The sequence below is a fragment of the Eurosta solidaginis genome, chromosome 2 (genome assembly GCF_040869045.1).
Source record: "Eurosta solidaginis isolate ZX-2024a chromosome 2, ASM4086904v1, whole genome shotgun sequence".
NCBI lineage: Eukaryota > Metazoa > Arthropoda > Insecta > Diptera > Tephritidae > Eurosta > Eurosta solidaginis.
Window position 1 is genome coordinate 264,820,703 of NC_090320.1, and position 23,957 is coordinate 264,844,659.

General features: G+C 36.5%; 1 protein-coding gene across 3 annotated transcripts in view; it reads right to left on the reverse strand.

Moving 5' to 3' along the window:
• Pde1c (Phosphodiesterase 1c) overlaps positions 1-23,957 on the reverse strand; it is a 704,757-nt gene that overhangs the window by 568,755 nt on the left and 112,045 nt on the right. For all 3 annotated transcript variants that reach the window (XM_067767820.1, XM_067767821.1, XM_067767819.1), the window contains one exon: positions 154-1,313. In XM_067767820.1, coding sequence (XP_067623921.1) covers positions 154-787 — 634 coding nt within the window. In that variant the 5' untranslated portion in view covers positions 788-1,313. The remainder of the gene's footprint in view (positions 1-153; positions 1,314-23,957) is intronic.

A 23,957-nucleotide genomic window follows, 5' to 3' on the forward strand; every position in this document is an offset into this window, starting at 1 on the left:
AATATGCCAAATGGAATTGAAATCAGCTCGAAGCACGCATACCCCACCTCCTAACTATCCTGATATTTTACTATCTCTGCTCATACGTTCAATCACTTATCATACCCTTCTATGTTATATACATACATATATCATGCAACGCAACGCACTTACCTATTACATACGAATACCCATCCAATGTAAGTACACATTTGCGTGTCATTGCCCCACCACCAATACCAATACCCCCAACGGCGCGACTGAGTGCATTGCGACCAAAAATTGCTTTATTGAAACTGCATGGACTGCTGTCCTCATAGTTGAGACTTTCACTATCACCTCGAGCAAATTCATCGCCACTACCGCTACTCCTTGCAGCATTAACACCGGAAGCGCCACCATTACCGCTAATACCCTTGGTATTGTTGCTGCCACTATCACCACCACTACTACCAATACTCATAACACCATCACACGAATGTTTGCGTTCATCGCGCGCATCCATTTGAAATTCACTATCACCACCCGCAACACCTACCCGACTACCAATTGTATGCGAACGCACTCGATTACGCGCCAAATTGGCTGCCAATTCTGCATTATTTACGTCACTTTGTGTTGTTTCTGTCATATTTGTGTTACAAACATTTGTTGTTGGTGTTGCATCCGTTGTGGATGCATTTGCCTGTAGATTGAGCGATTTAGTGGCTTCGATGCCGCTAAGCGTTTGTGGTTTATCGCGACGCGCTTGTGAATCGCGGTTCAACGGTTGTCGCGCGGCGTCAAACTCATTCGGCGTGTCGCTCATTGTTGCGGTCGCGGCCACGATTTTATATAAATGCGCGCACAAAGAACCAATCTTTGATTTTTTTGCTTTTTAATGGTAAATGAACGAATTAAATGGAAGGTAAACAAAGAGAGATAAGATAAAGATGCATTTTAAAAATACTTTACAACCATTTTATGGATTTTTTATTTGTTTTAGAAATATTAAAAAGTTTTTGTTTTTGTTCAATGCATTTATGGCAGCATTTGGCGCGTAAATGTCATAAAAGCTGACCTTGACTTTGAACGTTTGTTTGATAGTTGCGCGAAATTTTGTGTTCATTTTGTCGGAACGACGGAAACCGGAAACAGTTTCGTTGCGCGTTCACCAGCTGTCGTGCACCGAATGGAATTAATTCTGCTTCATTTTTTTTGCTGTTGATTTGATTTCTAAACGTTAACACTTTTATAAATTTTTTTAAGCGAAGCACTTGATTTTATCACTCTGCGTTTTTTTTGGAAATTTTCTCAACTTTTTTGTCCTATTTTAGTGACAAATCACCAAACTTCTGTAAAAAAAATATTTCTTAAAAAATTATAGACATGGTTTGAAATTTCCTTTCGTATTCACGAAAAAAGTGCAAGAAATTCATTAAACCAATAACAAAAATATTTAAGTGTATAAGTCAAATCGTTGATGTTCTCAACTAAATATTTGGTACGGGTTTATGAATCGCATAAAATATTCATTTTCTTTACCATTACTTAAGTTAGGAGCCTTTATAATCGTTTAAGCACAATAGTCGTCTTGCTGGTCCAATTTATCTAATTTAAGTTGTAAAATTATTGTATTATGCACAAAATAACAAAGGTATATTTTTACTGTGTATTTTTATAAAAATAGCCGTAAATATATTTCTAAGCGATTTCATACCGTTAGCGTTCAAACATTTGTGCTTGAAAGTCTCAATATAAGAAGTAGTTCGTTTTACTTAGAACCAACCAAATACAAGCAAACATATCCATACTGCCTGAAGAAAGGAGTATATACATTCTCTCGTTTTCTACAAACATTATCTCATGTATTAATCCGTAACGTTGGTAAATCATGTCTGCATAAGTTACGGACAATTCGCTCCCTGTTTACTAATCTTCCATTGGAGTTCTGATGTCTCCTGAATCGAAGGCAGCTGAGATTATATTGTTACGAATTTAGTGCAACTCCTATTATTTGCAAACTTCTACTAACGTTCGAATCACTAAACTTTTGAATAAATAACTCCACTATTCAATAATGCAAAATGGCCTTTATTAAAGTACTTCACAATAACACTTATACTTCGCAACTGATAGCTTGCTTAAATGAAACTGATTGTCGTGCTTCTACTGTTACTGCTATTTATAGTCTTCGATTTCCTTGTTTCATACTTCTAGGCGTTTCCAGAATTTACTTAGTTACTGCTATAAAATTATAACTACAGATGCACATGTATAGCTTCTTACATGCGCGTGTATATGTGAGTGATACTTCCACAGATAATTGCCTACTTTTGGGAGCATCTCAGATAAGATATGTGAATGTGTTTGTGGGTCTCTTCTCCGCTGCGTGTACGTACATATGTTTAGACATAATCATTGATTCGTTTATGTAGATACAAGTGACTGCCTGCTTTATGGTTGTTGTGGCGTCATTAATTAGCATCAGACTAGTGATGTGAGTATCAATAAATAAATTTACGAGCAATTGGGTTATAATTCCACAGTCAACGTGGTATAGTATGACGTAAACCATAACCCAAACACCAACATAAAATATTATTGGGTGGGTTTGCCATTTACTACTGCAATAATGTGAGTCATAAGAATGATAAATCATTTCAAGTACATCTTTTTAAGTTGACGGCACGATTTTGATGTAGAAGTGCGAGCAGCGACAAAACGTATTACTTAAGCTTTCGTAGAGATATTTTTCGGTTGCATTTCAGCAATCTTTTGTCGCGTTGTATGCGCAGGAAAGGTAAATGTAGATCTTTAACCATAGTACCTGGTGACACTATACCCGCACAGGGTAAGGGGGTTAGAATATACCCGCGTTAGGTATGCCCGTCGTAAGAGGTGACTAAAATACCAAGTATATTCAAGGGGTTGTGTAGCGCAACCCTTTTAGGTTGCACAGTGCAATATATAGCTTCTCCAAACCCAATTGTCAACCTCACTTATCCGTGGCGAATCATGTTTCATTAACAGCCGAGGTTCTGCCGATCCCGAGATCTTCATGAATCTAGGGAATGGGAGGGCGGTATGGCCTAGAAGGTCGCATCTTTCCCGAGATGGTCGGAGTTGGTACAGGAACGTACAGGATTTGCATCCGGCAAAGGGTCATCAACATCGATAATACTCCCCAAGGCCTTCGGGGAGTGTCGTTATCGCTACAACAACAACAACAACACTCTCTCTTTCTCACCACAATACCACGGCTGGGGATTTTCATACTTTGCATGGCTTCTAAAGTAGGTGATGCAAAGCCCAATTGTTTTGCATGATATTAATAGCTGAAATCTTTGTATTCACAAGGACAATAGCCTGCCTGCAGCTAAATTGGTATTTAGGTAACTCACTTGTACTATCATGACAAATATTATTTTGCAGCGCATTATGCCCAGAAAAAAAAAACGAACATATTGCACTAATGTGCGATTGATTGATAGTTGTAAGATTACACTTGACTAATGGCACTTTGGCTTCTGCCTGGATCCAATTTCAGAACACTTCAATCTAAAAATTAGTATCTTTCTTAAATTTGTTAAAGAAAAAAAAAAAAAAAACTCGAACTCTAAATAGAAGGACCTATGGAAAAACTTGATATGATATACACTAAAAGTTCCGATACCAAATAAATAAAAATAATAATTAAAAACAAGTAAGGAAGGTTAAGTTCGGGTGTAACCGAACATTACATACTCAGTTGAGAGCTATGGTGACAACATAAGGGAAAATAACCATGTAGGAAAATGAACCGAGGGAAACCCTGGAATGTGTTTGTATGACATGTCTATCAAATGAAAGGCACTAAAGAGTATTTTATGAGGGAGTGGGCCATAGTTCTATAGGTGGACGCCATTTAGGGATATCGCCATAAAGGTGGACCAGGGGTGACTCTAGAATATGTTTGTACGATATTGGTATCAAATTAAAGGTATAAATGAGAGTTTTAAAAGGAAGTGGTGGTAGTTGTATATGTGAAGGCGGTTTCCAGATATCGACCAAAATGTGGACCAGGGTGATCCAGAACATCATCTGTTGGATACCGCTAATTTATTTATGTATGTAATACCTGCTAAGATTTCAAGGGTTTTTTATTTCGCACTGCAGAACTGTTTCATTTTCTTCTACTTAATATGGTAGTGTTTTTTTCTAAAGTTATATTTTGCGTCAATAAACCAATCCAATTACCATGTTTCATCCCTTTTTTCGTATTTGGTATATAACTATGGCATTTTTTTCATTTTTCGTAATTTTCGATATCGAAAAAGTGGGCGTGGTCATAGTCGGATTTCGTTCATTTTTTATACCAAGATAAAGTGAGTTCAGATAAGTACGTGAACTAAGTTCAGTAAAGATATGTCGATTTTTGCTCAAGTTATCGTGTTAACGGCCATGCGGAAGGACAGACGGTCGACTGTGTATAAAAACTGGGCATGTCATCAACCGATTTCGCCCATTTTCATAGAAAACAGTTATCGTCCTAGAGTCTAAGACCCTACCAAATTTCACAAGGATTGGTACATTTTTGTTCGACTTATGGCATTAAAAGTATTCTAGGCAAATTAAATGAACAAGGGCGCAACCACGCCTATTTTGAAAATATCTTTTATTTTTGAATTTTGTTGCACCATATCATTACTGCAGTTGAATGTTGACATAATTACTTTTATATTGTAACGATATTAAAGTTTTTGTTAAAATTTGACTAAAATTTTTTTTTTTTTAAATGGGCGTGGTGGTTCTCCGATCTTGCTAATTTTTATTAAGCATACATATAGTAATAGGGGTAACGTGTCCACCAAATTTCATCATGATATCTTCAACGACTGCCAAATTACAGCTTGCAAAACTTTTAAATTACCTTCTTTTAAAAGTGGGCGGTGCCACGCCCGTTGTCCAAAATTTTACTAATTTTCTATTCTGCGCCATAAGTTCAACTCACCTGCCAAGTTTCATCGCTTTATCCGTCTTTGGTAATGAACTATCGCAGTTTTTCCGTTTTTCGAAATTTTCGATATCGAAAAAGTGGGCGTGGTTATATTCCGATATCATTCATTTTAAATAGCGATCTGAGATGAGTGTCCAGGAACCTACATACCAAATTTCATCAAGATAACTCAAAAGTTACTCAAGTTATCGTGTTAAGGGACAGTCGGACGGACGGACGGAAGGACATGGCTCATTCAAATTTTTTTTCGATACTGATGATTTTGGTATATGGAAGTCTATATCTATCTCGATTCCTTTATACCTGTACAACCAACAGTTATCCAAACAAAGTTAATATACTCTGTGAGCTCTGCTCAACTGAGTATAAAAATATGAATTAAAATTAAAAAAAAAAAAAAAATAAATGTAAGGCGCGATAACCTCCGAAGAGATCTAAGGCCGAGCTTCTCTTCCAATTTGCGTCGTGCTCCTCTTGATTTTTCCCTACAAATTGGCCGGACGGGACCTACATGTTTTATGCCGACTCCGAACGGCATCTGCAAGGCAGATGAGTTTTCACTGAGAGCTTTTCATGGCAGAAATACAATCGGAGCGCTTGCCAGACACTGCCGAGGGGCGACCCCGCTTAGAAAAATTTTCTTCTAATTGAAAAATCTTATTTCTAAAATTTTGATGTTGGTTTGCCCGGGAGTTGAACCCAGGGCATACGGTGTGATAGGCGGAGCACGCTACCATCACACCATGGTGGTCGTGTTTAAATGTGCATGAAAACTGCCTATCTATGACATTTATCAACTTTTACTGAAGCGCTCATGCCATACAAAAAAATTTTGTCAACTGAACGAAAACAATCTCTCATTAAAACGCTATCGGCAATAAAGTTGTTAAATTCGCACTTTTTCCTGATTGCATTGAGACATATTTGATTTTAATTGCCAAACTTTTATAATCTCTTGCGGTGCTTGTGCGTCATTTGTTTTGCTATAAATGTCAACCCACCCAGTTGGTGCACAAACACATACACTTTAACAAAATGAAAAAAAAAAAAAAATATATATATATATATATATATGTATATAAAAATGATCATGATTGAGTGTTTTAACTGTTATTAGGTTTGGTTTTTAATTATAGGTGTATTGTTGGTGACATTGGATGATTTCGATAAAAAGAGTTCAATAAAAAATCGTTTATCATGGACATGCATAAAAACTAAAAGGTTTACAAAAAATGTATACCACTGCAAACAAAAATATGTATCGGGTGTTATAAATCCTGATTTTTTAGTTAATTTGGGTTGATAAGAAATCAATTTGAAAAGTTGGTAATCATTAAAAGCAAACTGAGTATATTTCTTCTCATAATGTTACACTGAAAGTAAAAGTGTGGTAAAATCAACCGAATTACAGGTCAACTTAATTGGGATTTCTATAAATTTTAAACCATCGCAAGTACCTGTTGAATCAACTTCGCATATAAGAACCAACTGAATTACAGATCAATTAAATTGATTCGGTTTATATCGCAGAGATTTCTATGGCACCATGGTCAAATGAAAAAAGTAGAAAGCGCTTTGAGCTTAAGCTTTTCTTCAAAATTAGCTTATGAATTTGCATAATATAAACAGTTGTTTGCTGTTGAAATTACAGAAATTCTATAATTTTTACATGACATTTTTAGTTTGAAAAAAAAAAAAAACGTTTTCGCTTCAGTTGAAATGACTGAAAAAATTTTCTATTTACGAAAAAGTCGGTTGAATTAACCATAATTCATAAATTTTACCGAATGCCTTTTAACTCAAAATAATAAACCGTTGTTTATTTTTGTGTTGGAATTTTTCTAGTTCAAATTTAACCCAAATTTCGCCAAGGCTTTGTTTTTTGGGTGCTGATCAAGTTTTTTCGATTGTGTTCTGGCGGCGCTTCACTTTTGGCCGTATTTTAATTCTGCTTCGGTTTCGATGGCCATTGCATTCTCGGTTTTGAACCAATACTTTTCTGTCTTGGATTTTATTTGTTTTGGTTAGGTTTCCTTTCCGGTCTGAGTTCTAGTTTCATATAATTCCCGTCTTTGGTTCGGGCTCCTTTTCAGTTTCTCTTTCGCCTCGGGCCCTGTGTACTATTCCTAGCACAAGGTTATAGTCAGGACCTATCGTTTGCTTTTGATTTAGTCTGGTTTAACGTATGTTGCGATTAGTCGGTATACTTTTACGACTTTGCTTTTGGTTCTTGTCCAAATTTTTTATACTTTTCTATTCCATTTCGTTTCTGGTGTGTTTCATTTCCGATCCAAATTATCTTTCCACTCAACACCGCATGCTTGATTCCATGTTTGAATTAAGTTCTATTGCGAATTCGAATAATGACTCAAGTTAGTACGATTTTATTGCTCATTTTGTGCCAGTATTTCATCTCTTTGATTAGTCCAAATACTTTTCCGCCCTTGACTTATGTTTCGCTTCGGTTTCGTTTTCACTTCATTTCGTGTTGGTTTGATTTCCGGTCTGAGTTTAAGTTTGCGTCTGTATTCGGTCTCAATTTCGTTTCGTTTCCGGGCTTATTCTGTTTTTTCATCAATTTTGATTGTGCCTTTTTTCCATTTCGCTACCAATTGGTTCTAAGTTTTGTTCTATATTAACTTAAATTTCCAATCTTAGTACCGATTTTAACCTCTATATAGATTACGTTCCGATTTCTGTTATTATATGACCTATATTTCCGTTTTGATCTAACACGATTTCAGTTCTGATTTTGATTTTGCTTCTGCCTTTTATTTAAACTCTTCTCCGGTCCCACTTTATTTACCGTTCCGGTGTCGGTTTCGATTATGGTTTTTATTGTTTCCACTTTAAGTCCCGGTTTTTGACTTTATTTAATTTTCAGCTAAACTCAGTTACGGATTCATTTCCGGACAAAGGTTCGATTTCACAATGAATCAATCTCAACATAAAACCCCATTGAGTATTTTTCAGATGCCAATACTAAAAATGCTTCCGGAAAAGTTATATAATGATTTTATTTTTGATTCTTTACCTTTATTGATATGTGTATCGATACATGCTCATATTGCTTTATACAATTATTTTTGTTATTGATATTAGAGAAAATAGTGAACAGCGGAAGTACTGCCTATAAGAGCACTGCTATAAATCCAATGTTAATAAACTCTTGAGAGCGCGTCTATAAATATTCCATACAACTAGGATTAAAATCAAATCGAATTGGTATGAACCTAATGGTGTATAAAAGAATAGCAACAAAAACGCAATATTTAGAGAACAATTGCAAAGCGAGCAGCGGCGCAATCATATGGCTAAACGGATAAAAGCATTTGCCTATACATTGTTATGAAGTATGAATGTTGGATATTTCAAGTTCAATACTCAGCTAAGGATAAGCTATATGATAAGGAGGTGAAATTCCGAAACATGTCCTAGTAGCCGTCGCCTTTTGTAAACTTGGTAATTTTTCTGTAATATCAATAACTAAAACCTATTGAAATAATTTACTTCTTAAAAAATATATATTCCAGGATCAAGAAAGCAAATGTAATTTCCAAAAGGCTTCTTTGCTAGATTGAGAAAGTTCCACCTTCTTAGAAAAACTATTGCTCTTATCATTTTAATATGAAAAAGCTTCTGATTGTATATTGAACGGGCCAGTTAATTTTAGTTCTTTTAATACATTGTTTATTAACGTATATGTAGTTTTGTAGATAAATTTTCTTCTTTTATTAATTTTTTACTCTTTTCCATAAAAGGAGTTCTTGAAACCTTACAATTTTCATCTTTAATATTGCATCTTATGTTACTGTCATTCCAAATTGATTTAACTTTCACTCAAAATATTTAAAATGTCAGTAAATATACATTTCAACATCAACTACTTTGCTTATGCCCAAATATGGGTTGTAAGTACTCCAGAGTTTATTAACGTTGAGTGCATTTTCACATTTCACTTCTGTTGTTATGTAAATTGGTTTTTTCTCGTACCATTGTGGTAAGCGACGAAACCCTCACACATACACACATTTTTACATTTTCCTCAAATAGAGCCAAATATATGTACATTAATATTGGTATATTCCAGTGTGTGTTTGTGCTTCTTTGCTTCACAGACAGGTGATTTCCCAAAAAATATTCTCTTACATTTTGAAGTGGCTGCTAATGCTGCATGTAAATGCCAAGTCAGTAGACACATCTTGCTTGACACTTGACACTTCCTTAAACGTTCATAAGTTGACATTGCCTATTTGTTTTAAACCACCAATCAAGTGTTTTTGACTTTAAATTATGCTCACAATCTTCGACAAGTTTCTGTCAGTGGTTTGGTACTTGGATGCCGTTTTTACAAGGTGTATGAATGTGTGGGTGAGTATCTGTTTTTTTTTTACGTTGAAACCAAAGTCTCTCTAGAAAGTGAGCTATATGATAAAGCAAATTAAAGCGGAAGTCAATTATCTTGAAATTGCCTGAAATTGCCTTCAAAGGTTAATTGACTTCTTATGAAGCAAAAAGAGATGGCCTTGTGACATTTTTGTGTGTTATTCTAGAGAATAAAAGTTCTCTATTTGATTTATATATCCAAGGTTAGTTTTCTTAAAATCTGTAGCTTCGCATAAAAGCTTTAAACATTTCTATAAAAGTCTGCAACCAAGTCACGATATTTGGTTGCAGTGGAGGTATATATTTCCAAATAACCAAATTTCTTCTAAGATCCATATTCTTGTTGTAAGCATTAATATACAAAACCATCTGTTAACATCATTGGCGATATTATCAATTGAATGAAATTACATACACGCCTTACTCTTGCTTTTTAGTCAAGCACTGTGTATCTCGCTTTGAGAGTGAAGAATACACTTCATGCAGAAGAAAAAAGCCATTTTACATGAATCGCGCAATACTTTGGCTTAAAATCGATCTTGAGCAGATTGAAATTTTACTTACCCAGAATAGCCCCCGTCTCGATATTTACTCTGTATGTAGTGTTTACCTCCATAAAGAGCAATATCCCCTTGGGCGAACCAGTTCGAACGTTAAGCTTTCTTGGACTTTCATCCAGAAATTTGATGAACATAATAGAATGGGTTGATTTTTTAACTGACTATTTACTTTGGACAGGTTTTATAATTGGTTAAGTTTGCCCATTACAGCGACGTATTTGAAGATAGGCTGCCCCTTGTAATACCACAAATATACACCATTCCCTTTCCTCTTCGAACCATTTTGAGTACCTGAAGAAAGCTACTAGGTCCTTGACGTCATGCTCCACAACATGGCTCAGATTATCCAGAAATGCAGCACTCAGGAAGCGCTGCGATGAGCTACTTAGTGCCGGACAGTTGCAGAGGAGGTGAACCACCGTTTCCTCCTCCTTATCCTATTTACAACTCCTCCAGCACCAACGATAAGGCATTCCTAACCTTTTCGCATGCCTACCTATAAGGCAATGCCTAGTTAGTGCCGCCAAAAGTGTGGAAATTGACGTTGGATGTGTTCTTTTAGCATCAGCTTGCATGTGACCAAGGGCATACCTAAGCGTTCTTAGCCGGGAAGAATCTGCCTGGTAGTACCTTGCCTAGCGAATTCATCTGCAATGCAGTTTCCCTCGATGTCCCTATGTCCAGGAACCCATGTGAAGTGTACACGGTTCTATTGGGCCATCTCTTGCAGAGATCGGAGACAGTTTAGTGTTTGTTCAGAATTGAACGAGTAGGACCTAAGAGGTTTTTTGGCAGCCTTGCTCTCCCTGGAAATATAGGTTTATGTGTCGACATTGTTTGCCCCAATCCTAACTGCGGCTTCTATGATGGGTGAAACATCTGCCTGGAGTACGCTGCAGTTGTCGGGTAGTCTGAATGAGAACTGGAGGTCAAGGTCCCTTGAGTATACTCCACCTCCAACTCTACCGTTTTATTTAGAGCCCCTCATGTATATTTAAATACAGCCATCAACAGGAAGGCACCTGTCCGACTGCATCCAGTTATCACTACCGGGGAGGTTTATCTTAAAGTTGGTCTCCGCAATTGTTGTGGTCGCATAGCGATTCGTACTGGGATGAAGAAAACTGCTTTTGTTTAGTATACAAGAGTGTCCTCGTCTTGTTGTTATAGCGGGACAACTCCCTTAAATGCAGGAATGATGTTGCCGCCGCTCGATAACCAGCTAGATCCAGTGGTAGTATGTCAAGAATGACTTGTATTTGAAGATCCTCATAACATGTTTTCTGCAAACCTGACCAAGACATTTTGAGAGCTTTGCATAAGGCCTTGTTTTACATTTTCTACTAGAACAGCGCAAGAAAATTAAAACTTTTTCATCCAAGCGAGTAACAACAGGAAGAGCTGTGTGCAAAGCGCGGGACGGCACCTACGTGTTTGCCAAATCATTGCTGAGAGGTGAACCCGTAATATAAAAAGCTTGTTATATAAAAAGCTTGTTTCTAAATTCTTGATGTTCCTTTGGCAGAGACTTGAGCTGAAGATCTGCGGTATGGTAGGCTAACTACGTTGCCACTATACCACGGCGGACTATAACTTGGTTCAGAAAAACTTATCTGCACGATATCAACCTTGGAAAAAAACCATGGCTTCTTTGTGAAAAATTGTTGCTGTAAAAGTTCTTACGGATTTTTAATCAATATGAAGTAAAATGAAAAATGAATAAGAAATGTGTTAATTCGAAATTCGATTTAATCATTTTTCGAATGATGGTTTCCGTTTTTTTGCAATAATCTGATCACAACCATTTCGCCAACTATAGAAATAGCTTTTGCCTGTCTCATAACTAAACCACCAACTAATCTTAAGAAGTTACAAAGGATTTTAGTTGCGCCGTAGTATTTTCAGGCCTTTAACGCAAGCAAGGCTAGGTTAGGTTGAGCTGACCGGTTCGTGAGGACTTCACGTCCTCTAGACGATATTTAGGACCTATGTTATTTGCTGCTTCTATATCTGATTGCTTTACAAATCGTCTCCGCTGGAATCTTAGCCTCTCAAACGCAGTGCTTGAAAGTACTCATTCCCCAATTTCTATATCTGCTATCACTGACTAGACGTAGTTTAAAATCATGTCATGCCATGTTATGCCAGAAGCTGGAGTATGCAGTCCTCTATTATAAGTGAATTATAGGGGTGTAACAATATATTGAGAACTTTTAAAGTTTATTATCGTCGCGTATTTAATTTGACAAGCCAGCCAAACGAACCAATAATAGAAATTCGAGGAATCAATGAGACTCGTCACAATATATAACTGTTCATGATCTTAGCAGAGGTGGATGCAAAATTCCTTTCATTGTCGGAGGACAATGCGATATAAATTTTACTTAGAAAATATCTTGCCTCCACTTTATAAAAAAAAATAAGGAAGTCTAAGTTCGGGTGAAACCGAACATTGCATACGCAGCTGTACTCTTGAAATGCTGTTGTTTGTTTTGTGTGCTTAATGAATACACACGATTCTGAACTAAGTTTTCTTCCAGTTATGGCTCCCGAAACATAGAAAATTGTTTAGTCTTAAAAGAGGCGGTGCCAAGCCAATTTTATTAAAATTGAAGTTTTCCTTTATATAAAAGTGGGCGTGGTCCTTAACCGATTTCGCTAATTTTTCTTCAAAGCATTCCTCATAGTAAAGGCAACCTCTATGCCGAATTTTGTTACAAGAGGTTTTAAGATTTTTGATTTATGATTAATAAAATTTGTTAAATTGATTTTATCACAAGTGGGCGACGCCACGCCCATTTTAAAATTGCTTTTCAACATTCTAGATGTATTATATACTAAAAAATCAGGTTTTTTGTGTTTACCAAAATTTTATATATATAAAAAGTGGGCGTAGTTATCATCCGATTTCGCTCTTTTTCAATACCAATCTATTCTGGGTCCAGATAAGCTCGTGTACCAAATTTGGTGAAGTTATCTCATTTATTCATTAATTTACACAAGTTATCCTATTAACGGAGAGACAGACGGACGGACAGACGGACGGATGGACATGGCTCAATCAAATTTGTTTTCGATACCAATGATTTTGATATATGGATGCCTATATCTATCTCGATTTTTTTATACCTGTACAACCAACCGTTATCCAATCAAAGTTATAATACTCTGTGTACAAGTACAGCTGGGTATAAAAACAAGTAAGGAAGGCTAAGTTCGGGTGTAACCGAACATTACATACTCAGGTGAGAGCTTTGGGGACAAAAAAAGGGAAAATCACCATTTAGCAAAATGAAACTAGGGTAACTCTGGAATGTGTTTGTATGACATGGGTATCAAATGGAAGTTATTAAAGAGTATTTAAAACGTAGTGGGCCTTAATTCTATAAGTGGAAGCCTTATCGAGATATCGCAATATAGGTGGACCAGGGGTGACTCTAGAATATGTTTGTACGATATGGGTATCAAATTAAAGGTATTAATGAGGCTTTTAAAAGGAAGTGGTGGTAGTTGTATATGTGAAGGCGTTTTCGAGATATCGACCCAAATGTGGACCAGGGTGATCCAGACCGTCATCGGTCGGGTACCGCTAATTTATTTATATATGTAATACCACGAACAGTATTCCTGCCAAGATTCCAAGGGCTTTTGATTTCGCCCTGCAGAATTTTTTGATTTTCTTCTACTTAATATAGTAGGTGTCACACCCATTTTACAAAGTTTTTTCTAAAGTTATATTTTGCGTCAATAAACCAATCCAATTACCATGTTTCATCCCTTTTTTCATATTTGGTACAGAATTATCGCATTTATTTCATTTTTCATAATTTTCGATATCGGAAAAGTGGGCGTGGTCATAGTCGGATATCGGCCATATTTTATACCAAGATAAAGTGACTTCAGATAAGTACGTGAACTAAATTTAGTTAAGATATATCATTTTTTGCGCAAGTTATCGTGTTAACGGCCGAGCGGAAGGACAGACGGTCGACTGTGTATAAAAAATGGGCGTGGTTTCAACCGATTTCGCCCATTTTGACAAAAAAACAGTTATCGTGATAGAGTCTATGTCCCTACCAAAATTCACAAGGATTGGTAAATTTTTGTTCGACTTATGGCATTAAATGTATCCTAGACAAATCAAATGAAAAAAGGCGGAGCTACGCCCATTTTTAAATTTTCCTTTATCTTTGTATTTTGTTGCACCATATCATTACTAGATGCGAATGTTGACATAATTTACTTTTATACTGTAAAGATATTAAATTTTTTGTTAAAATTTGACTTAAAAAAAAATTTTTTTTATAAGTGGGCGTGTTCGTCATCCGATTTAGCTAATTTTTATTTATCACACATATAGTAATAGGAGTAACGTGGCCACCAAATTTCATCATGATATCTTCAACGACTGCCAAATTACAGCTTGCAAAACTTTTAAATTACCTTCTTTCAAAAGTGGGCGGTGCCACGCCCATTGTCCACAATTTTTCTAATTTTATATTTTGCGTCATTAGGTCAACGCACCTACCAAGTTGGATATATCATTTATGATTACCGTTATGCGAACAAAGTTAATATACTCTATGAGCTCTGCTCAGCTGAGTATTTAAAATACATACATACATAAGTACATATATGTTTTTTGACCACCTTGTGGTATGGGTAACATTTTTATGACGTGCCGCATAAAATAAACATTTCGGGGTGGTAGGAACCGATGGTAAAGATTTACAGTTTTTTACACAACTAACGAAGTTTTTGGTGCATGAATATTGCGTAGGAAATGTATGAAAGTTAGAAACTTGCTTCCTGAGATACCATGAGTTCGATTGGTATTGGAAGATTTAAAGAAAGTGTACCTCTTTCCTCTGATTTGGATGAAATGAACAATTATTTTGCTAGTTTTCTTGTATCCAGTCCTCGTGCGTGTCTTTATAACTATTGTGATCGTATACATGCTTGTGTCAGTCCTCTGGTGTTGATGACTGTGATGGATGGAATCAGTGCAAAGTTTCTAAAAATTATACTGCCTAAGATCCTGCCGCATGTCGCATACTTAATAAATTCTATCTTAACAACCCGTGTTGTTCCTAAATGTTGGAAAGTTGCAAAGATTATTCCTCTACATAAGAAAAATAATGAGTACAGACCCACTACTATCCTACGGTTCCTGCCAAAAATAACTGAGCATATTGTAACGAATTTAGGGAAACCTTCTGCTAACGTTGGAATCGCTAAATTCTTGACTGGCCGTAAGCGAAGGCATCCAGATGGAAATTTATGGCAGTAATCTAGCCTTCCTAACAATGCTCGACTATTCCAAAGCACATGACTCAGTCGACCACGACCTACTTTGTTGTAAGCTTAAACATTTTTTTAATTTCTGTATATATGCTATTGCTTTGATTGGGTCTTACCTTGCTGACAAATCTGAGGCTATTTGCGCAGTTGTTCGAGAAAAATCTTGGTCTAATCTTTGACAATACTCTAACGTGGAATAATCACATCTTTAGTTCAGTAGGTCAAGTTTATGGAATGCTTCGTACACTATTACTAGCAGAGTACTTCACACCTTTCAACATTAGACTTATTCTTACGAAAGCGTACCTAATACTTAAGCTACTGTATAGATGTGAGATTTATGCTAACTTAACAACATTGTTAGATATGTATTTGGGCTTATACGACTTGGTCATGTGTTTGCTTATGCTGAAAAGTTGCTAAAGATTTCCCTCGAAAACCTGTTAAAAGTCAGAGCGCTAGTATTCATACTTATGGATCAATACTAAGGAGCCACGCTACCTGTATCAAAGGCAACAGTTTCTCCAATCTGAAAGGTCAGCGCAGCTTGTCTGTACTAGTCACATAACTCCCACGTCTAAACGACAATTCTTTAAAAGTGCGGCTCTTCTTTGGAACTCTCTTCCAGTTTGACTAACTAATACACTGCTTTTCAAGAGCGGGGTGACCCGTTTTTACAATAATTACAATCAGTCGCGTATTCAGGTAAGGGGGGGTGTTTGGGTTTCATGTGTTTATACAATATGGATATCAAATGAAAGCTGTTGATGAGTGCTTCAGTACAGGGTAGTTCTCATACATATCGGTGACTAGGGTCTCGAGATATAGGCCAAAACGTTGACCCGGGCACCCCTAGAATGTGTTTATACAATATGGATATCCAGTGAAAGCTGTTGATGAGTGCTTTAGTAGAGGGTAGTTTTCATACCTATCGGTGACTAGGGTCTCGAGATATAGGCCAAAACGTTGACCCGGGCACCCCTAGAATGTGCTTATACAATATGGATATCAAATGAAAGCTGTTGATGAATGCTTTAGTACAGGGTAGTTTTAGTACCTATTGATGACTAGGGTATCGAGATATAGGCCAAAACGTGGACCCGGGCACCCCTAGAATGTGTTTATGCAATGTGGATATCAGATGAAAGCTGTTGATGAGTGCTTTAGTAGAGGGTAGTTTTCATACCTATCGGTGACTAGGGTCTCGAGATATAGGCCAAAACGTTGACCAGGGCACCCCTAGAATGTGCTTATACAATATGGATATCAAATGAAAGCTGTTGATGAATGCTTTAGTACAGGGTAGTTTTAGTACCTATTGGTGACTAGGGTATCGAGATATAGGCCAAAACGTGGACCCGGGCACCCCTAGAATGTGTTTATACAATGTGGATATCAGATGAAAGCTGTTGCTGAGTGCTTTAGTACAGGGTAGTTTTCATACCTATTGGTGACTAGGGTCTCGAGATATAGGCCAAAACGTGGACCCGGGCACCCCTAAAATGTGCTTATACAATATGGATATCAAATGAAAGCTGTTGATGAATGCTTTAGTGCAGGGTAGTTTTGGTACCTATTGGTGACTAGGGTATCGAGATATAGGCCAAAACGTGGACCGGGGCACCCCTAGAATGTGTTTATACAATGTGGATATCAGATGAAAGCTGTTGCTGAGTGCTTTAGTACAGGGTAGTTTTCATACCTATTGGTGACTAGGGTCTCGAGATATAGGCCAAAGCGTGGATCCGGGCACCCCTAGAATGTGCTTATACAATATGGATATCAAATGAAAGCTGTTGATGAATGCTTTAGTACAGGGTAGTTTTAGTACCTATTGGTGACTAGGGTATCGAGATATAGGCCAAAACGTGGACCGGGGCACCCCTAGAATGTGTTTATACAATGTGGATATCAGATGAAAGCTGTTGCTGAGTGCTTTAGTACAGGGTAGTTTTCATACCTATTGGTGACTAGGGTCTCGAGATATAGGCCAAAACGTGGACCCGGGCACCCCTAGAATGTGCTTATACAATATGGATATCAAATGAAAGCTGTTGATGAATGCTTTAGTGCAGGGTAGTTTTGGTACCTATTAGTGACTAGGGTATCGAGATATAGGCCAAAACGTGGACCGGGGCACCCCTAGAATGTGCGTGTATTTCGGATATCTAATGAAAGCTGTTGCTGAGAGCTTTTAAGTAATTTTCATTGTATTATTCGATTTTGTCGTATCAACCTGGCTAAACTGATAAATATGCGTGCGAAGCCGAAATAAAGACATGAATTAATAATACCCACAGACCTATTTACATACGTCCTATTCGATTTGCCTGAAATTTGGTATATAAATTTGCCTATATTAATAGTTACGATGCTTTTTTCCGGGAAGTAGACCAGAGACTCACTGGGACTTGGATTAGAACTGGGATTGAGACTGAAACTCGGAGGGGACTGGGACTGAGACTCGGAAGGGGACTGGAACAAAATATATACCACCTTCTGGGACTGGCAATAAGATAAGAATGAGAAAAACTTGAGAGAAGAGAAAGGAGAAGAAGACTGAGAAAGAGATAGAATGAGACGAAGGTGGAGATAGATGAAACGAAAAATACGGAGGAGGAGTGAATACAAAGATTAGGAAAAAGTGTAGAGGGGCGAGGGCAGATTTAGACGGATAAAAGTTTATTAAAATATTTGCAGATATACCAAATTTAGGGCAGAACAACGTCTGCCGGGTCTGCTAGTATTTATATATTTTCTTGAGCGATACTATTCATTTATGTATTTTCAAGTTGAGTTTTAACGTTTTTGCAGTCGCTTGTCAATTGTGGTTTCATTCAAACGCAATCAAAGCACTCGCACTTATGCCTCAACACACTTGAATACCTTTCAGTGCCTTTTTAAAGCTGCCCCCACTTTAGTGAAAATATTAAATCTGTGTGTGTGTGTTAAAATGTTTGTTTGTGTGAATGCTTTTTGGAGAACATATTTATATGTACATTGCAATAAATATATTTTATGACTTTTTACAATTTTTCCCAGCCACATTTTCCTACATGTTTTTTTATTTATATAGTTTGTTTGCTACTAACTATTTAAAACGATGTTTACTTGCCGATACAAAATATAATATTGTAACCACTTTGTAGTTGAAAAGTTGCACCACATGCCATACAATTGTGAACACACACACACCATTATATATGACTTTATATCAGGAACCCAAACTGTTATCACTTTTATAACATAAATCCTTCACATAACGCAATAAAACCAGATAAGTAAAGTCACTAGTACAGCAACAAAAATTTGACCGCTTTCATAATCCGGTCAGGAGTTCTAAAGAGGAGAGAAAATTGTCGTTACTATTTTGTTATTTTTTACTACCTTATTAATGTAATATGCAGAAGAAGCCAAACTCAATTGGAAACGGAGATAGATAAAGGACAACAGAGGAAATGGGAGGAAAAAGTAGAACAAGTTGGGGGAAGTCGGAAGTGTAAAGAGAACAAGAGGAAGGTGGAGAGTAAAAATAAAAATACGGGTAATAGTTTGAGCCAAAATAGGAAAAAAAATTAACAAGAAGATTAAGAATAGGGATCATGGTCCTTCAGAGACATACATTTCCACGATTTTAATTTTGCGGTCTGAAAGAAGTTATTTAATCCGGACGTTTGTTTTATAAGTCCAAAAATGTATGTTAAATCAGGAGTTTAATTTCTTAAGGACAAAAGAAGTATAAGATTGAGAATAATAATAACAGTTGGACTTTGATAAGAGCAAGAGTGGGAAGAGTACGAGGAAAGGCGGGAAGGTTAGCGAAATAAGAAAAGGATATGGAAATTTAATAAGCCGATTATGATAAACAAGAAAATGCAGAGGGAAAAGGAAGTAGAGGGGAAAAAGATTAGGCAATGGGGAGGCAGGTGGATAGTTAGAGAAAGTCAAATCAATGTCTGTTGGGTTCAATCATGCGCCCGTGATTATTTAGTCTTTCTCTCTAAACGTTTTCAGGATTAACCAGAGCTGTTTAACATAAATTTATGATAAGTAGAAACTTATTTGCATCAGATAAATCTCTCAGCTCTGACTTGTTGAAGCATCGTTGCAGTAAAACCTTTGCCGCTATATATTTTTACAACAGCCATCTTTTTGCTCAATGAGCTTAACCTAACGCTTGACTTACATACATAAATATATACAATAAACTCAGAGTTTTCATTTTGCACGCCTTCCAGATACTCACACGTAGCATCTTGACATTGTTTCGCATCGTCAATCATCTCATTGACGTCAGCATTATTTTTGTATATTCCTAAGTTATGTGTTACTTCAAAATTTTCCATTTCTTCTCAGAAAAAGGCAAGCCTCCCAAAAAAAGGAAAAACAGGCCGGCAAATTCAGAAAGGCATTAATGTAGAATTTTTTGATACTAAAAAAATCAACGCTGCAGATAAGTCAAGAATCAACACTTAATTTTATTATATAAACTCCACCTGCTTGGCTTATTGCACAATAGTCTTTCAGAAAAAGTAATTTACACACTTTTAGTTTTTGGATCCGAAAGAAGTTATTAAATTCGGACTTTTATTCTTTAAGGTCAGAGGTAAAGTCCTGCTCTGCTCATCCAAATTAAACGAACCTTTTCCATACAGATTTTTTTTAATAGAAAGCGGTAATATCTCAATTGAAGCAAACTTTATACCGAAAAAACTGATGGAAGCTTACTATTGAAAATTATAACTGCAGTGCCATGACAATTGGGTGTGGCTTTTATTTGACCAATTTATAGTATAGTAAACAAAAGTTTTGAAGTGCCCCACAAATCCGGGTCAGACTTTTGCAGATTTTGCAGACTTACAAAATAAAAGTCCGGTTTGTACTCTTAAAAGCGTATTTTTGTAAAAAGTTCGAAAAATAAAAAGAAATGAAAACGCTATGGGTTTAACCGGGAAAACTTTCACATAGCATAATTTTTTGGTCCGGGGTTTTCAACTAAAAAAAAAAAGAAAAAAATTAGTAACTATTAACATGTGTCCCTGCTGTATAAACAATGTGCACGAGCTGTGATCATTTTCATATTATGAGACTGATATGTGCCTTACTGGATTAGCTGGCAATGTGCTCTTTCCAATGCAATAACCAACCAGTTCTTCTGTCAAAACCAATTAAGAGTCACTATGCATGCCGCATATCGCGTATATACTGGACGCTACGTACGATCGGGAGATTTGAGTCGTTAGCTCCTCGAAATCGACTAAAAGAAAACTGCTAACCTTTATTGATTGGGAAAGTTTTTATAAACAGAAAAAGTTATGACTATACCAACTGTTTTTACACTAAAATTTTAGATTTTTCAAAAAGTGGAATTAGGCGATTTGTGCAGTGAATGGCTCACATGGAACCTGAACTATCAACGTCAGCATCAGGTTATGGAAAGTTTTTTACATGTGCTGAATTTCCGGGGAAAATGATAAAAATAAATAATTTGCGCACTTTGCTTTTTGCAAGAATATGATTTCTGTACCGTATTTTTCTTGCGAGAGGTGATGAAAATTTCCAAACGAGAAAGAATAACAGTTTTCTGACGGGTTAAAGCGAAAATTCGTAGCCGAACTTTGGAAAAAACATGCAAGCGCTTGTTGATGTTAATTTTCTGGAGAAAAATTCTTATGTGCATTTGCTGGCAAAGAAAAGCAAATATTGTATAATTTTTTTTTTTTTTGTTATTCAACAGCAATAATATTCGAGTCATATGTTAAACATAACTTTTTTAATTTTTTTAAAAATTATGTGTAATTTTAGAGTGGTTTCTGTTTCTTAGGGAGTACACTTGGACTACTCGCATAGTATTTGCGATTTCTACAGAATGTTCATATGAAAAAAAAAAAACATATACATGTGAGTATGTTTGCATTTGAACTCTGTATTATGCTGCGACAACATATATTACATATGTTGTTGAAGCATCGAGTTGTTGACATGCTTATGAACTTACTTCACTTCATATTGTTCTCTTACAAACATCTCGTATGATTTGCTCAGGCACAGAAAAAAAGCAAAATACAAGCTCACGCTGCCATGTACAAATTTTAATCTTACAAATATTTATTCATACTGTTGTGAGTCATATTGAGTCATTGTAAGATGTTGTGTGTTGCGGGAGCATGTTGTCACAACAGTTGTACAAGTACAAAGGCTACAATTAATCCTTTTGCAATAATAATATTAATAATAATAACAACAATGGCAGGTATATATTGATAGAATCCTCGTATGTATATATAAGTACATGCATATAATATTACGTTATTATAGCGTAATTTGTTCTTTCAGAATTGCTACATTAAGTGACAGCTTCTGGCTGCCCCCTGCATATACATATGTATCAACAAGCAGAGCAGAATATATACAAACCGTAACAGCAGAGAGCAAAGGTCAAGTTAGAGTACAAGGTAAGTAGTTGGTGTATGCGAAATCGTATTTAAGGTCGCTGCGCTGCTTATTTAAGTTGTTTTGTAGGCCAACATATTTGATAGGTGGATGGCATTGATTTTATTTAGCGCTGGTCTGATATATTTGGATCAATGAGCAATCCCGAGATAACAACAATTCACATTTAAATATGATTCGTTTCGTGATTGATAAAATTGGGCTTAGCTTTAAGAGGATTTCGAAAATCAGTTAAAAAATGCTTCATCATTTTGAACACGCCGGTACAGATTATTGTACCATTTGTCAAGCTTGATCAACAAAAGTTGAACTAATTGCAGCATCTATTTTTTTAATAATCAGCACTGGCAAGACGATGTCTTTATGAAATAAAGAACACAGGTTACTACAGGGTTTACAGTACTGTTTTCAACTAGCAACTATTTTCTTCAAACTAGTTATTTAAAGTCACAAGTAACGTGAATCGAAAAACTGTACCCTAACCTGCACCACTTTTACTAGATATACGATTTCAGATTCGTCTGTGCAAGTTAAAATGACTAGTCGTAAAGACACCACCCCGAAAGCTACTGGAAAGATACTTGCTCGAAAGTTTCGGGTTTTGGGATGGAAATAAAAACTTTATGCATTAACAGTTTGGTTCGTAGACTCCCAGAGAGGATGAAATGTGAATGTATAATAGAACGATTTATTAACATAAATTAATGTTATAATTAAAAATAATTAAATACAAACGTATATATTAAATTCAACCATACATATGAAAGCAAGTACAGAATATCAGACCAGACGTGAGAGTATTGGAATATGCAACGCTATAAACGAACATTCAAAGCTGATGCAGTTATACAAGTTATTGTAGTGCAAACACCAGTTACGCAGTGGATTATTTTTGGCAAAATTTTGCCGGCAAAGTGGTAAATGAAAAAGCACAAAGTGCCTGGACGTACTACCAGGAACAGCAAAATTCAGTCGACTAACAAGATCAGAGGAGTCAATCTCTCTCATACTGAGCTTATGAATGAATGTTACCCCTAGTAAAGTTCTTCGATTTTCTAAAGTTGGCAGATTAACCGTGCTGTGCATAGATGGGTACCCGGGTACCTTTTGCATAATCAAAGCCAATTTTAAATAATCTACAAATAAAAACGTGTTAAAATTTTGTGGCATCGTATGGGAATAAGTTTTCTACAAAAAGGAGAGTCAATATTTTCAAATATAATTTCATAAAGATTATTTTTTTAATAAATTGGTTTTTTATTACTAGTTCTCATGGCTGGAATACCCAGGACGGTTAATAAGGAAAATCCTATTTCTATATTGTGGCAAATGCACACTTGAATCCCAGTTAAGACCACGTAGTGCGAAGAGATCTAAGGCCGAGCTTCTCTTCCAATTTGCGCCGTGCTCCTCTTGATTTTCCCTACAAATTGGCCGGACGGGACCTACATGTTTTACGCCGACTCCGAGCAGCATATGCAAGGCAGACGAGTTTTCACTGAAAGCTTTTTCATGGCAGAAATACACCCGGAGCGCTTGCTAAACACTGCTGAGGGGCGACCCTGCTTCGAAAAATTTTCTTCTAATTTAAAAACCTTATTTCTAAAATTTTTGATGTTGCTTTGCCCGGGGTGCGAACCCAGGGCATACGGTGTGGTAGGCGGAGAACGCTACCATCACACCACGGTGGCCGCCAAATATAATGCATGTCTGCATTTATATGTAGGTAAAGTTTAACGTGAGGAATCTAATATATTTTTGCATTAACAAATTAATGTTAGGTTTGGTTAGGTTGAATTAGCCGGCACGAGGACCCCACATAGACCGAATGAGTCTAGAATGACTTTTTGATGACCAAAGCGAAAAATCTTCTCAAAAACCAGGACATATGTTATAAAATAGCTCCGTAGTATTGGAAGATATCAGAAGCATTCTAGGACCTATGCAATGGCTTGCCACTTCAAACCCCACTTCCTACCTCTGTTATATCGACACTTTATAACCTCGTTCTTAGACGTACGCCTTTACCTCTTGATCGACCATGTACACTTCTTACCTTCTTTTAATATCTAAGGCGTCCCAAGTCTGTGAAGCATGATCCAGGGATTGCACCCAATTTAGCTAGTTCATCCGCTTTTTCATTTCCATCTATTCCTATATGCCCTGGGACCCAATAAAGAATCACATTTTTCTCCGTCCCGATTCTTTCCAGGTATTGCCTACACTCTAACTCACTTTTAGATACTGTGCTGTTCAAAAGCCTTAATTGCTGCTTGGCTGTCAATATAAAAGTTCACACG